Source organism: Lynx rufus, unplaced genomic scaffold (genome assembly GCF_022079265.1).
Source record: "Lynx rufus isolate CCGP_SWC_20201006 ecotype Redwood Valley unplaced genomic scaffold, mLynRuf1.p SCAF_1, whole genome shotgun sequence".
Lineage (NCBI taxonomy): Eukaryota > Metazoa > Chordata > Mammalia > Carnivora > Felidae > Lynx > Lynx rufus.
Genome location: NW_025814823.1, coordinates 170,397,099 through 170,414,361, shown reverse-complemented (window position 1 = coordinate 170,414,361; position 17,263 = coordinate 170,397,099). Strand labels below are relative to the sequence as shown.

Genomic DNA, 17,263 nt, shown 5'->3' with positions numbered 1-17,263 from the left:
AAGCTTGAACAGACCCATAACCAGCGAAGAAATTGAATCGGTTATCAAAAATCTCCCAACAAATAAGAGTCCAGGACCAGATGGCTTCCCAGGGGAGTTCTACCAGACGTTTAAAGCAGAGATAATACCTATCCTTCTCAAGCTATTCCAAGAAATAGAAAGGGAAGGAAAACTTCCAGACTCATTCTATGAAGCCAGTATTACTTTGATTCCTAAACCAGACAGAGACCCAGTAAAAAAAGAGAACTACAGGCCAATATCCCTGATGAATATGGATGCAAAAATTCTCAATAAGATACTAGCAAATCGAATTCAACAGCATATAAAAAGAATTATTCACCATGATCAAGTGGGATTCATTCCTGGGATGCAGGGCTGGTTCAACATTCGCAAATCAATCAACGTGATACATCACATTAACAAAAAAAAAGAGAAGAACCATATGATCCTGTCAATCGATGCAGAAAAGGCCTTTGACAAAATCCAGCACCCTTTCTTAATAAAAACCCTTGAGAAAGTCGGGATAGAAGGAACATACTTAAAGATCATAAAAGCCATTTATGAAAAGCCCACAGCTAACATCATCCTCAACGGGGAAAAACTGAGAGCTTTTTCCCTGAGATCAGGAACACGACAGGGATGCCCACTCTCACCGTTGTTGTTTAACATAGTGCTGGAAGTTCTAGCATCAGCAATCAGACAACAAAAGGAAATCAAAGGCATCAAAATTGGCAAAGATGAAGTCAAGCTTTCGCTTTTTGCAGATGACATGATATTATACATGGAAAATCCGATAGACTCCACCAAAAGTCTGCTAGAACTGATACATGAATTCAGCAAAGTTGCAGGATACAAAATCAATGTACAGAAATCAGTTGCATTCTTATACACTAACAATGAAGCAACAGAAAGACAAATAAAGAAACTGATCCCATTCACAATTGCACCAAGAAGCATAAAATACCTAGGAATCAATCTAACCAAAGATGTAAAGGATCTGTATGCTGAAAACTATAGAAAGCTTATGAAGGTAATTGAAGAAGACTTAAAGAAATGGAAAGACATTCCCTGCTCATGGATTGGAAAAATAAATATTGTCAAAATGTCAATACTACCCAAAGCTATCTACACATTCAATGCAATCCCAATCAAAATTGCACCAGCATTCTTCTCGAAACTAGAACAAGCCATCCTAAAATTCATATGGAACCACAAAAGGCCCCGAATAGCCAAAGGAATTTTGAAGAAGAAGACCAAAGCAGGAGGCATCACAATCCCAGACTTCAGCCTCTACTACAAAGCTGTCATCATCAAGACAGCATGGTATTGGCACAAAAACAGACACACAGACCAATGGAATAGAATAGAAACCCCAGAACTAGACTCACAAACATATGGCCAACTCATCTTTGACAAAGCAGGAAAGAACATCCAATGGAAAAAAGACAGCCTCTTTAACAAATGGTGCTGGGAGAACTGGACAGCAACATGCAGAAGGTTGAAACTAGACCACTTTCTCACACCATTTACAAAAATAAACTCAAAATGGATAAAGGACCTAAATGTGAGACAGGAAACCATCAGAACCTTAGAGGAGAAAGCAGGAAAAGACCTCTCTGACCTCAGCCGTAGCAATCTCTTACTCGACACATCCCCAAAGGCAAGGGAATTAAAAGCAAAAGTGAATTACTGGGACCTTATGAAGATAAAAAGCTTCTGCACAGCAAAGGAAACAACCAACAAAACTAAAAGGCAACCAACGGAATGGGAAAAGATATTTGCAAATGACATATCGGACAAAGGGCTAGTATCTAAAATCTATAAAGAGCTCACCAAACTCCACACCCGAAAAACAAATAACCCAGTGAAGAAATGGGCAGAAAACATGAATAGACACTTCTCTAAAGAAGACATCCAGATGGCCAACAGGCACATGAAAAGATGTTCAGCGTCGCTCCTTATCAGGGAAATACAAATCAAAAGCACACTCAGGTATCACCTCACGCCAGTCAGAGTGGCCAAAATGAACAAATCAGGAGACTATAGATGCTGGAGAGGATGTGGAGAAACGGGAACCCTCTTGCACTGTTGGTGGGAATGCAAATTGGTGCAGCCGCTCTGGAAAGCAGTGTGGAGGTTCCTCAGAAAATTAAAAATAGACCTACCCTATGACCCAGCAATAGCACTGCTAGGAATCTACCCAAGGGATACAGGAGTACTGATGCATAGGGGCACTTGTACCCCAATGTTCATAGCAGCACTCTCAACAATAGCCAAATTATGGAAAGAGCCTAAATGTCCATCAACTGATGAATGGATAAAGAAATTGTGGTTTATATACACAATGGAATACTACGTGGCAATGAGAAAAAATGAAATATGGCCTTTTGTAGCAACGTGGATGGAACTGGAGAGTGTGATGCTAAGTGAAATAAGCCATACAGAGAAAGACAGATACCATATGGTTTCACTCTTATGTGGATCCTGAGAAACTTAACAGGAACCCATGGGGGAGGGGAAGGAAAAAAAAAAAAAAAAAAAGGACGTTAGAGTGGGAGAGAGCCAAAGCATAAGAGACTGTTAAAAACTGAGAACAAACTGAGGGTTGATGGGGGGTGGGAGGGAGGGGCGGGTGGGTGATGGGTATTGAGGAGGGCACCTTTTGGGATGAGCACTGGGTGTTGTATGGAAACCAATTTGTCAATAAACTTCATATAAAAAAAAAAAAGAAAAGATATTAAAATTCAAAAAGCCTTGACTTTGAGTTCCATAGTTTCTCGGTAAGCTGTAGTCAATGTGAAAGTGACACCTGAAGCTTTCCGGCAGGTGCTTTATATGGAAACCACCAGATCAATAGTGACTGGCAGGGAAAATTACGACTGAAACTATAGTAGCCGATGTCTAAGACAGAGCACATTGGATGGGATCTTTGAGAATGGAACAAGGCCAAGGACCCTGGAGTTTCCCTTCACTGGTGATTCTCATGCCAGGCAGAAATGGGATCATTGTCCAGCCTGAAGATGTCAGAGAGGGGAGACCACAACAATTTTTTAACTCTCACTGAGCAGACTGTATTTATAGAATGTTTTTAAATGCAGGAACTAAATTGCAGAGCAATTAGTTTTCAGATATTTTAACATAAGGGATAAAGTAATGGTAATAATACTAGTTAAGTTGAGAACAACTTTTTTCTTTATTAGCCTACTTTTACTAGCCTACTTTGGATAGCTCTTGTAAATATCTGTGCTTTAAATCTTGTCCCTTATAGGAAGCTGTAATCTTGAGGTCCTGTGATTTGGACAATCTAATTATGGTGAAGGAAAATAAAAATGTTTAGATATGATATATTACTTGAACCAATTACCCTTCCTAAATAGAAAATCAACATTATTAATTTGAGATAAAAATCTCCCATTTATGTGCCCAGAAAGTAATTAATTTTTAACCCCCTTTTAAAAAGATGTATGAAAGATTAAATTTGAATAGATAGGGTTCTGAGTGTGAAAGTTATGGTTAAATATATCTCTAAGGACTTGAAACTTTTAGTTTCCTGAATGTTCCATGGTTCCTAAGGCCACTGAATTGAAATGGAATTGGGAAAGATGCTACTGAAGTATTAATGGATAGTTCTACTTAAGATCTAATTTTGTATGTAATCAAAGTTGTTATTAGCTTAAAATGGACTATTATATCAATAGGATGTTTTATACAATCCTCATGGTAACCACAAAGCAAAAACTTATAGTAGATACACAAAAGGTAAAGAGAAGTGAATCAAAGCATATCAGTATGGAAAAAAAACATCAGTTCACAAAGGAAGACAGCAAAAGTGGAAGAAACAAAGGAACTATAAAACAGACCAAAACAACAATAATATGGCATTAATTCATCCTAACCCATCAATAATTACTTTAAATATAAATATACTAAATTTTTGAATGAAAGCTATAGAGTGAATGAATGGATTAAAAAACAAAACAAAACAAGATACTGCCTACATTAGGCTCACTTCAATTCTAAAGACAGGCACAGACGCAAAATAAAGAGATGTAAAAGATATTCCATGCAAACAAAATTTTAAAAAGGTAGCTATCTTATATTGGACAAAATAGACTTTAAGTCAAAACCTGTAACAGGAGAAAGAAGGTCATAACATAATGAAAAAGGGGTCAATTCATCAAGAGGATATAACAATTGTAAATATGTATGTACCCAACTTTGAGGCAACAAAATATATTAAGCAAATACTAATATATCTGAAGGGAGAAATAGGCAACAATACAATAATAGGAGACTTTAATTTTCCCTTTTCAACAATGTATGGAATTTTCGGACAGAAAAATAAAAAGAAAACATTGGACTTAAATTATACTTTAGACCAAATGGACCTAACAGACATTTACATAACATTCCACCTAACAGCATCACATTCTTCTCAAGTGCACATGGAACATTGTCCAGGAGAGATCATGTTAGGACACAAAACATGTATTTAGAAACTTAAGAGGACTGGAATCATACCAAATAGTTTTTCCAACTACAGTGTTCTAAAACTATAAAAATCAATAACAGGAGAACAACTGGAAATTCACAAATATGTGAAAATTAAATAACAGTCTCCTGAACAACCAATGGATCACAGAAGAAATCAAATGTGAAATCAAAAAAAAAATCTTGAAACAAATGAAAATGGAAATACAAATAGCAAAACTTATGGGATGCAGCAAAAGCAGTTCTGAGGGAAGTTTATAGTGATAAATACTTACCTTAAGAGAAAAAGAAAGATCTCAAACAACCTAACTTAATACCTCAAGGAACTAAATGATGAACAAAATAAGCTTAAGGTAGCAGAAGTAAAGACCTAACAGATCAAAGAAATAAAGGAAATAGTAGAGACCAAAAAATGCTAGAAAAGATTAATGAAACTAAGAGCTGTTTTTCTGAAAAAAATAATCAAAATTTACAAGCCTTCATCTAGACCCACCCCCCAAAGAGAGAAGACTCAAATAAATAATAAAAAGTTATGGCATTGCAACGATACCACAAAAATATAAAGGATTATAAAAGACTACTACGAACAATGATATTCCAGCAAATTGGATAAACTAGAAAAAATGGATAAATTCCTAGAACCATAAAACCTACCAAGAATTAATCATGAAGAGATAGAAAATCTGAACAGACAATAGCAAGTTGATTAAATCAGCAGTCAAAAAACAAAACAAAACAAAACAAAACAAAAAACCTCTCAACAAAGAAAATCCCAGACCAAATGATTTCACTGGTTTGGTTAATTCTACCAAACATTTAAAGAAGAATTAACATTAGTCCTTTTAAAACTCTTATAAAAAAAACTAAAGATGAGAGAACACTCTCAAACTCACTTTATGATGCCAGCAGTACCGTGATAACAAAGTCTGATAAGGATACTACAAGAAAAGAAAAGTACAGGTCATTTATCCTAATGAATATAGATGCAAAAATTCTCAACAACAGACCAGCAAACCAAATTCAACAGCACATTAAAAGGACCATACATCATGATCAAGCAAGATTTATCCCTGGATGCAGGAATGTTTCTACATGTGTAAATCAATAAGTGTCATATAACACATTAATAGAATAAAAGATAAAAATCATATGATCATCTCAATAGATGCAGAAAAGCATTTGACAAATTTCCCATTTTTACTTCATGATAAAAATCCTCAATCAATTGGGTATAGGAGGAACATACCTCACAACATAATAAAGCCTATAAATAACAAGCACACAGCTAACATTGTACTCAATGGTGAAAGCATACTACTAGAAGTCCTAGACAGAGCTGTGAAGCAAGAAAAAGAAATTAAAGACATCCCAAGTCAGAAAGGAAGTACTTAAACGGTCTCTGTTTTGCAGATGACATAATTTTATATGCAGGAAAACAAAAAGGATCCATGAAAAACTATTAGACTAATAAATGAATTCAGTAAAGTTGCAGGATATAAAATCAACATACTAAATCAGTTGCTTTTCTGTACACTGACAATGAACTATCTAAAAATAACCTCTTTTACAAAGCATCAAAAACAATAAAATACTTAGGAATAAATTTAATCAAAGAGGTGAAAGTCTGTACACTGACAACTTTAAGGCATTGATGAAAAAAACTGAAGAAGATACAAGTCAATAGGAAGATACCCCACGCTTATATATTGGAAGATTTTAACACTGTTAAAATGTGCATACTATCCAAAGCAATATATAGATTCAGTGTAATCCCTATCAAAATGTCAATGGAGTTTTTCACAGAAGTAGAAGAAAAACAAATCCTAAAATTTGTATGAAATTACAAAGGACTTCCATTAGGCAAAGCAATCCTGAGAGAAAAGTTAGAGGCATTACACTTCTCAATTTCAAACTATAGTACAAAGTTATAGTTATCAAAAACGGTATGGTGCTGGCATAAAATCAGAAACATAGACCAATGGAACAGAATGAAAAGCCCGGAAACAAACCCGTGCATATACAGTGAACTATTATTTGATAGGGCAGCCAAGAAAATTCAATGGAAAACAGTTTCTTCAGTAACAAGTGGTGGGAAACTTGGGTATTCATATACAAAAGAATCTATTCATATCCCCTTCCTATACCACTCACAGAATTAATTTGAAACGGATTAAAGACTTAAATATAAGAACTGGAACTGTTAAACTCCTAGAAGAGAACATAGGAAAAAATAACCTCGACATTGGTCTTGGCAACAATTTTTTGGATCTGACCTGAAAAGCAAAGGGAACAAAAGTGAAAATAAGCAAGTGGAACTATATCAAATTAAAAAGCTTCTGCCCAGAAAAAGAAAAAACAAATCAAACCATGAAATGGTAACCTATAGAATGGGAGGAAATATCTCCAGAACATCTATGTAGAAAAGAATTTAATATATAAAATAAATAAGGAACTTCTACAACTCAGTAGCAAAACGCCCCAAATAATCCACTAATAAAATGGGCAAAAGACCTGAATAGACATTTTTCCAAAGAAGACAAATGGCCAACAAGTACAAAAAAAAAAAAAAAGGTGCTTATTATCACTAATCAAATCAAAACCACAATGGGATATTACCTTATACTTGTTAGGATGTTATCAAAAAGATAAAAGATAACAAGTGTTGACAAGAGTGTGGAGAAAAGGGAATCCTTGTACACTTTTGATGGGAATGTACAATGGGTACAGCTGTTACGGAAAATAGTATGGAGGTCCTCAAAAGTTTAAAATAGAATTTCAGTGTGATCCAGCAATTCCACTTTTGGGCATATATCCAAAGGAAACAAAATCACTATCTCAAAAAGATATCTGTGCCCCCATATTCATTGCAGCATTGTTTACAACAGCCAAGACATGGAAACAACCTAAGTATGCACCGACAGATAAATAGATAAAGGAATGTGGTATATATACATGATGGAATATTATCTAGCCATAAAAGGAGAAGAAAATTCTGCCATTTGTGATGGCATGGATTGACCTTGAGGGCATTATGTAAGTGAAATATGAAATAAGCCCAACAGAGAAAAGCAAATACTGTATCATCTCACTTATATGTGGACTCTAAAAAAGCAGAACTCATAGAAACAGAGTAGACTGGTATTTGCCAGGGGTTGGAGGAAGGGGGAAATGGGGAGACCTTTATCAAAGGTTACAAACTTGTAGTTATAAGAGGACTAAGTTCTGAAGATCTAATATATAGCATGGTAACATTGTTAACGTAGTTAGCAATACTGTGTTATATACTTGAATAGTGCTAAGAGAGTAGATCTTAAATGTTCTCATCACATACAAAAGTGCTAGTTATGTGAAATGACAGAGGTGCTACCTAATTTTGTGGTAGTCATTTTGTAATATATACCTGTATTAAATCATCATGTTGTATATCTTAAATTGACACAGTGTTATATATCAGTTATATCTCAATAAAGCTGAAATAAAAAGAAGAAACTGCAGTAGAACTGAGGAAGTTTTGAAGAAATAAGTTGGTTAAGGAGAGTATTCTAGTAGCCAAATAATGAAAATTTAAGCTTCCCAAAAGGGAAAAAGAAGTATACAATTGATTGGAACAAGTTTGGAATCAGTGAAAAGTGATACATCCACAATGTTTTTGAGGATCATAAATCTATGATGAACATCAAAAAGGAAAATAAAGCACACTAGAAAAAATGCCAGCCAATGAGTCTGGGTGCCCAGTTTCTCTCCAATCAACCAATCAATCAATCAGTGTGTGATAAAGGGGTAAGTCATTGAATTGCTAAACAAGGAGGTAGTTCTGTGGGTTGTTTAAAAATACAGTTTCTTTCCCTCATTGGGTAATTCCAAAGGTTATTTTAGTCTGCTTGAGATAAAAGCAACCTTTTACCTGCTAAGTTGATGCTTCAACACTGAATCATAGGTCAGAGTGTGAAATGCAGGATTACAGAAGCCTGAGACATGGGCATGCCACATGTTTCTGGGGAATACCTCCTGTATGATGGGATGTTCACTCCATACTTGTATATCCTCAGAAAATCTCGGGAACCTGAAAAACCACAATTCTGTTTAAAAAACTGTGTTATCCCTTATTTTTTGTTTTTGTCTATTTTGGCAAATATCTCTGAACATTTCCCATCTTTGACATATTAAAAAAACTGAACATGTCCTAAATGTGTCTTTTACTCAACCCATAAACATCCTAGTGGGACAACCATGCATAATTCATTCAGGAAATCTTCTCTTACCTCCTACCTCTGTACTCCACAAAACCCTATTTTACTATTTTATAGAATTTTTTTTTTTTCAGTGTACTGTAGATTTCTGTTTACATGTCTACAACCCATCTGAACTTTGAATTTCTAGAGCATGGTATGCAAGTTTAAAAAAAATGTTTTTTCTTCCAGTCCTTACAATAACTTGCCTCTCACAATAAATGTGGAACATATGAATGAATGAGTGAATAAATGAGTCACCTACTGTTCCCTTAAGTGTATTCTAGGTTCCATCCTTCTGAGTCCAAGTACTTCTCATATGAGTCCTTTGTTTCCTTCATCCCTGTCTGTACTTCTGCTTTGTTACTTGTAGTGGGTTGAATTGTGTCCTCCAAAAGATATGTCCAAGTTTTAAGACTCCATACTTGTCAATGTGACTTTATTTGGGTAACTAAGATAAAGATCCCTTGCTAAAGATAAAGATGAGGTCATCTTGAATTAGGATGTGTCAAAAATTGCACTGGAAATTAAACAGACAAAGAAGACGTTATTCAAGTCTTGCAATATAGAAGAGAGATTGAATTAGACTCCCTTGAAACAAAAGACAGGAGGATTTTTAGTGCTGAAGTGAGGTAGTGGAAAAGTACTGGAGAATGTTAGAGGAGCGGGGGTGGGGGGTGGGGGGGGCAATGTGATGAGGTCATCTGTGCTTGCTAATTGTCAATTTCTAGGTTAAGCTCCTACCCTACCACAGATACTGGAGGACAGAGGCACTATCTTTCTTGATTGATTGTATTTTAAAGGGATGGTCAGGGACCCAGGGTCAGTAAGAAGCCTTGTCTAAGGTTTAGTCAAGCTGAGGGGAAAGTTAAGGCTGTCTTGGTCATGTGGGCCTTATATCCGGTGACAATGTCCTTGTGTTCTTATGAATGAGAGATGGAAAATAGAAGACATTCAGAAACACAGAGAAGATCACATGAAGATGGAGAAAATGGGAGTGTTGTGTCTATAAACCAAGGAATGCTAAGGATTTCTCACAGCCATTGGAGGCTAAGAGTGGCATGCAATATGTTTTCCCTGGAGCTTCCAGAGGAACCCACCTTGACAACACGATTAAGATCTTTTGGACTCAAGGACTGGGAGAGAATGGATTTCTGTTTTTTTAAGCCGATCAATTTGTGGTAATTTGTTATGGCAGACCTAGGATTGTCATACAAGAAATTTATGGAAAGGTTTCTCTCCAATTCCCATTTAACTCCAAAAAGTCAAAATTGTACATCTCATTCATGACGTACCTTAAATGTTTTGTTCCTGCATCCCTTTTTTTCTTTTCTTTTTTTCCTCTTTTTGGTACCAGCCAAAAGCCATGGCTTCCTCCTCTGAATTCTTTTGATAATGCTGATGATAAGGGTAAAAAAGCTGGAACTTGTTTAGTATTTGCTCCATCAAACATGCTTTATGTCTTATCCTTCTTAATCCTCATAAAGATATAACAAGGTAGGTACCATTATCTTTTTATATTAAAAATGAAGACACTGAGGAACATAAGGATTAAATAGTACTAAGTAGCAGAATGAAAATTTGCTTTGAGATCTGACTGCAGAGCCCTGTGCTTAACCATTTTACTGTATTTTTCAGTTTATATAATTGAATGTTTATCTTTCTTATGTCTCATGTTGTCTCCTATTATAGTTCTCTACTCATTTTTCTTTTTTAGTATAAACTATTCAGCTGAGATAACTAAAAATCACAGATGCCCAAGCATATCCATTTAATCTTCCTATTTTAAAGGTTTTCTAATATTATTTATATTGTGATGCATTTCTTTCAACTTTTATGATTCAAGAAGTAATTGAGGAAACTTGCTTGAATACTTTTAACCTTTAAATAATTTTTTAATGTTTAATTTTGAGAGAGAGAGAGAGACAGAGTGTGAGCAGGGGAGGGGCAGAGAGAGAGGGAGACACAGAATCTGAAGCAGGCTCCAGGCTCTGAGCTTTCAGCACAGAGCCCAATGCAGGGCTTGAACTCATGAACCACGAGATCATGACCTGAGTTGAAGTCAGACACTTAACTGACTGAGCCACCCAGGCACCCCAACCTTTAAATAATTTAAAAGTTCTGTCTTATTTATCTTTTCACAGCATTTAGCACAATTCTCTGAATATCAGAAATGCCCAAATTTTACTGAATGAATACAGTTAACCCAAGGATCTGCCCCTATATGTCCCCAAATTCCTCAGCATTCTAGGATCATATTTTCCTTTAATGTTTTAATAGAATGGCTCAAGCCCCTATTGGACATGTGGTGGGAAGCCCATTGCTCTTCTGCCCCATAATACTTCTGAGTCTTGCAAGTTGGGGGAGGAGTCCATATATGTTCTCTGCTCACCTACCACTTGAGTTGTTTTCCTTTGAACTCCTGCTATCAGTTTCATTCTGTGACTTGAATGAAGTCTGTCTCCTGGGATTCTTCATTCTGTCTCCTGGGATTGCAATCCTCTTGCTGTCCTGGGTACTGTTCCACTGACGTAAGAGTGCTATCTGGGAGACGCTTACTGATGGCTTGGACTGTAAAGGGGATTAAAGCATATCCCAGCTTTAATTTATTCATTCAAGAATTCACCAAACATATTAGCATTCATTGAGTGTCTGGTGGCACTGTGCTGGGCACTGGGGAGACCAATAATAAACAAATGAAGTCCTCACATTCATGTTGCCCATACTCAGGAAAACAAAACTCAGTCAGGCACACAAATGAATGTAAAATTACAATGGAGGTAAGTATGATGAAGGAAAGGCCCCTGATGGACTGAGGGCTATGGTAGTGGGCTTGCACAGAGAGTGGAAGGGTAAGTGTACGTTAGCCAGCCCTGTGGCAGAGAGCAGCAGGGGAGAAAGGCACTGGAGAAACGGTGACAGCACATGGAAACCATAGTAGGGTGGGGCAGGATACACTGCAGCAACTACAAAAAAGTCCATGTGCTAGAAACGTACAGATGCAGGCCAAGAAGAGAAGTGAGTCTGGAAAAAACATGCAAAGCCACTTTGCCAAGTGCAAAGTCTACTTCAGGCTTTCTTGACAATAAATGTGATCTAAATCCTAAAGTTAAGTGGGAGTTCTTAAACAGTTTGAAGTAGGGAATTGACATGATTCCCTTTGTATTTTGAAAAAAGTTCTGGCTACTGTATACAGATGAGACTAAAAAGGGTGAGGCATGGTGGATGCAGGGATTCGAAAAAGGAAGTGTTGGTCCAGGCGAAAGATGATGGTTCAGACCAAGGAAATGATGGTGGAAATGTAGATAAATGGAAATATTTCAGAAGCATTTAGTGCCGCATAAAGCAAGAGGACCTAGTGATATGAGGGAAACATAGGATGTCAAATGTACAAAGCTCACTAAAATTTGCTGGATAGACAGAAAATTGCAAAAATTACACTAGACGTTGCTGTCTTAAAAAGTGATCAGACTTCTGAATATGGAAAATTTTCATGGGCTATGTCTCTCCTTAGCTTCTTGCCTAAGAGCTTTTCCTTAAACCCACTTTCTATCCTCTAAAACCATATTCTCTACAACCATTTTGTTGCTTTACGTATTTCTGGATTCACAACCATTTCTTCATAATAACTGTAACATAATGCAACTATTATGTGGACAATTTAACACTAAGTCTCCACTAGTTTAGAGCCTAGGTTTGTACTGCCAACACTTCTATTGAACTGTTTGTAAACTGTTTGCCATAGTTTCACCCTTAGTACTACAAAGACCTTGGAGAAGTACTGAAATCACAGCATTTTTTGCTTTTTTTTTTTTTTTTTTTTTTAGTATATCTTAGATCAAATTCTTAGGCTTAGACTTTCACCAGACCTTCCAGGGTCATGGGGTTATGTATGGCTATGGGAACTTTAATCTCCCCATTGGACAAAATTTATTTCATGCTTCCTTAAACCCTTCATTTCCTATCATCTCCTGTGCTACTGACTATACCTCCTAGGAGAAGATAACTTTTTTTAAAAATTTATTTTGGGGGTGGGGAGAGAGAGAGAGAGAGAGAGAGAGAGAGAATGAGAATGCAAGCATGAGCTGGGAAGGGGCAGAGAGAGAGGGAAAGAGACAATCCCAAGCAGGCTCCACACTGTGTGGGGTTTGAACTCATGAACTATGAAATTGTGACCTTAGCCAAAGCCAAAAGTATGAATGAGTACCCAAGCATCCCAAAGATTACCTTTTTATTATTTTCTAGTTCTGATACTATATATCATTCCCTACCTTCTAAAATGTCTGTTTAGGTAACCCAACATTATTTATAGAAACTAAAAGCTATAGATAGTAGTCTACAAAGAATAAGTACTTGATGTTAACAATGTAGAGTCAAAATGCTGTGTAATGAATTATGACTTGAAAATCCATATATTCCTGGAAGGAGAACTATCTATACCTAATATTGTTCTTGTGCTCTTTTGAAGGGAACATCCTTCTTTATCAGAACTTCCCATGTTTTCTTATCCGGATTTCTTCACCAGAGCTGATGAAGAATTGGCAAGAATCATTGACCATCATGTAAGATTGACTTCCTTAAACTAGCAGCAAAACCTTTGTTCTTTAAATGCACTTTGAATTAGAAAGTGCAGTTCTGAGACTAAAACATTAACACATCAAACTTAGAAATGAAGCCATGATTAGGCATTGCCAAACTTAATTATATCTTACTGTGCTGTATATATACTTCAGTGCCTTTATTGGGTTACAGAAAATTTGGCTTTCTGTCATTTGTAAAATACTAGCCTTATCATGCTTCCTGAATTTAGTACTGATTTCTTGTGACAAGGATCTGGTATTGAACACTGAACACTGATTTCTTTTATAATGTGGTTTTAGTAATGGAACAAAAATCTTTTGGCTCAATTTTTGGTGATCATTCTTTACCCCTGAAATATTAGACTTTAATCACTTTGTTCTTGGTATGAGTTAAACAGTGGCAATTCAAGGCCATTCACTTAAGACACCTTAATCCACTCAGCTATATTTAGTTCATGATTTATGAAATAATTTTGTAACTTAAGAGTAGAGTTGGAGTAGAAGAGAAAATACTTATTTTCTCTTTTTCTTTGAATACAGTATGGACTCAATACCATATAGAATATGTTTAATTAATTGTATCATCCTTTTATTCACTAATGAAGTTTCTGCGAAACCAATATATTATATATACAGAACATTATACAAATTTTGTAATGGTTATAAATTGCAGCATCTGTATTTCACTATTCACTTCAACTAAATGATCTAGGATAGATGATAAGGGATAGCAAATAGCCAATGTGTATGTACACGTATATGTAGTGTAGTTTTAATAACAGAACAAAAACCTTTTGACTGAATTTTCAGTGACAGTTTTTTTAGCCTTGAAAGATTGATAAGACTTGAATCATTTTGTAATTAAACACATCTGCCTAGGGCTAGTTCAAGAGACAGAGGACATCCTTTTGAATGGTAGAGAGGAGGCAGGTAGTAGCGCCTAAAAACCTTCATCTTTTTCTCTTTCCAAGGATGTAAGCATTATCTAAGTAATTGCTGCCACGGATCTGTTTATAGTGTATTCGCGGAAGTGTAAAGGAATTCTTTCTCAAAATATGTTTGACAGTTAGTAGAACCCAAATTGTTTGATAGGTGGCTAGCCTAATCCAATAGTCTGCAGTATTGATTGGAGAAGGTTATGGAAGTTTCTCCTGGTAGCACATTTCAAAAAATATTCATGTATATATCATTTCCTTTCAGATAGCTATAGCAGTAGTGCTCTATACTTATATTTGCTTTTACATTAGTTAATGTGATCTTCACAACAAGCCTGTAAAACATTTATAAAAAAGAAGAATGGTAGTTTACAATGCAGTTATTTGCCTAAGGTTTTGAAGATAGTAAATGACTAATGTTTTTTGAGTCTACACACAAAACCAGATTTCCATACTTAAAATCCACTTTTCTTCTCTGGTTTTCATAGTTGCTTAATTTCTTTGTTTATAATTCCTAACCTTAACAGGGTGGAAAGGTGGAATCTGTGGTATTGACAAGAAACAAAAACCTACAAGTTTAGTTGTCCCATTAAGTCAGTTGAATACTATTAAGTGGCCATATTAAGCAAATAATAAGGCAGATACCTCTAATTATTCAGCATATATTAAGGTGCCATGTACACTGCTGGTATTCTATACTATGGTGATTAAAATCCTGACTGAGTGGGTTAAATAAAGCAGTAAATAGTGCTTCCATTTCCCATAAACTTCAACCATATCTGCATCCTCCTTCTTGCTGCCACAATGGATGATAACAGTATCAGATAAAGTAAAGACAAGACAATGGTTTATCCAAATTGAATTTGTCATGGTCAAGAGAGACAGAATGGGGGAGAAAAGTTTACTTTTTTCCCTGGGAATACCAGGAAGAAAGATAATAATGTTGTGGTGAATTCCAACCATGCCAAGTTCTAACAAGAGAGTGAGCTAAGAGAGAGGTAGAGCTGCCTCCTGGACATTAGCAATGTGATACCCCATTACCACTTTTATACATGCTGTTTGGGAAACCAAAGGGTTCTATTTTGCTGAGAGTTCTTAAGAATTAATCCTCTGTTGATTTTTCACAATGTAAAGATCAAGGTCACGAAGTACACTGAAATCTCTCATATAAGGTAGATTAGTTGCCTTTGTTTATGGATACTGTCATTATTACATCAACTACCACTTTTATGCTATAACATAAATTTGGTAGTTTTGTCAAACAATATTATTATTTAGTTTGTTATATGACAAAAATTATATGTCACAGATGGGTATCATAGTTATCAAAGTAACGTGTATTTCCTATGTCTTAAAATTTAACTTGGGGTAAGAAAAATGAGTATTTTATTATGCTTTTTCATTTAATATTTACTCTGAGTGTATTGACATTTAAAAAAATGTATTGCCTTTGGAAAGCTGAGTTTTTTTTTTAACTCTGTGGTTTTGCCCTTTTTATTAATATCTATATATCTCAAATAATAGTTATAATTCAGAGCACTAGTCTATAGTAATTTGTAAGTTAATTGGTAGGTGCTTAAGCATTGTCTGATTGTTTGTGAGTATGGACAGACTGAGGGTGACAAAATGAGCAACATTTCATGCTAAGGGTCTTTGTGCCCTGAACTTTTTACCCGGAGAGATTACCACCTCTTTCACTCTTTCCTTCATTAAAGATAGTAGAAGGGGAAAAGGGTCCTCATGATGATGTCTGGTTGATTTGAGGTCCTTAATTCTAACTACTGATTCCTAGAATTTTGCCTCCAGATGATGCTGTTATTATTGTCATGATTAACATGCTCAATTGAAGTGAATCCTTTAGCAGTCTTTGTATTTGCTGCAGAATCAGCATTTGTCTGCCCATCAATTTTATTTTCTACTTCATATGTAATAGTATTATAATTTTTACCTTTCACATTAATTTGGCTTTTCTCCTTGCTTTGCTTTGGCTTGATTTTTTATTTTCTGATTCCATGCTATCATGTAAATATCCATATTGATGAAAAACTGAAATTCCTTTGTAATATAAAAATGTAAACCTTATTTTCTCTTTTTTCTCTCTTTTTTTTGGGGAGGGGAGGGGAGCAGAATTGTATACTTACTAATAGATGGCTTATATATTTTTCCAGTTATGGTAGGGTTTAAGTTCCTTAAGAATATCTGTGAGAAAAACTGAGAAGATAATTGGATAATAGAATCTGCATCTTAAGAAGCTAAAGTGATGTATTTTTTCATGGAAATTCATATGTAAATGACACTTTCTCTCTGTGACAGTGGCAGGAAGAGCTAAAGATCCGACGGAAAGAAGATGCAATATGTGAGGCCCAAGAACGTAAAGACAAAGAGTTAGAGGAAAAAAATCACTTCAGAGAAATTATGAAGAGAAGAGAAGAGAAACTACACAAGCAAACCAAACCCTACGAGCTTCCTCCTAGGACTGAAGTAATTTCATTAGAAATAAAATGACCCCCCCACCCCCGCCCCAAATTGAAGTCCATAATGCCAGAAATTCATTGCATGAAAGAGACCAAGTTAGCTAGATATTAGGAAAAACTTCTTCTAATTAATTGGAAGCCATTTCTTAGGAGTTGTTATCCTGGTGCAGACTCTTTAATAGTTCTTAGTCCTAAATTAGCAGCTCTTAATCACATTTGAGTGAAGTGATTTTACTAATTAAACTTTTCCAAGAACACGGCTAGAGCTTTTCCTAATTGACTTTTTTCTTGTGATCATATAGCATATTTAATCAATGATTCTCAGAGTATTGATTTTTCATCGGACCGTTAGATGGAAGTGAATTACAAATTATTAGTCACATTTAAGGATTATTTCTTGAAAACAGAATGAGCACCAACTGATACTCCTATATTACTTATTATACAAATAAAAGAAGTAAGGCACTTGCTTGGATTTGTATTTCATAGTCAATCAACACCACATCAAACTATATGTCAGAAACTTGAATTTGATATACTATAGTACATATACA

The 17,263-nt window shown here is 35.5% G+C and overlaps 1 protein-coding gene across 1 annotated transcript in view; it reads left to right on the top strand.

Moving 5' to 3' along the window:
- Positions 1-16,740, top strand: part of TMEM232 (transmembrane protein 232) — a 197,794-nt gene extending 181,054 nt beyond the window's left edge. Inside the window, exons 12-13 of the mRNA XM_047072694.1 lie at positions 13,189-13,282; positions 16,549-16,740. Coding sequence (XP_046928650.1) covers positions 13,189-13,282; positions 16,549-16,740 — 286 coding nt within the window. The remainder of the gene's footprint in view (positions 1-13,188; positions 13,283-16,548) is intronic.
- Positions 16,741-17,263: the final 523 nt, after the last annotated feature.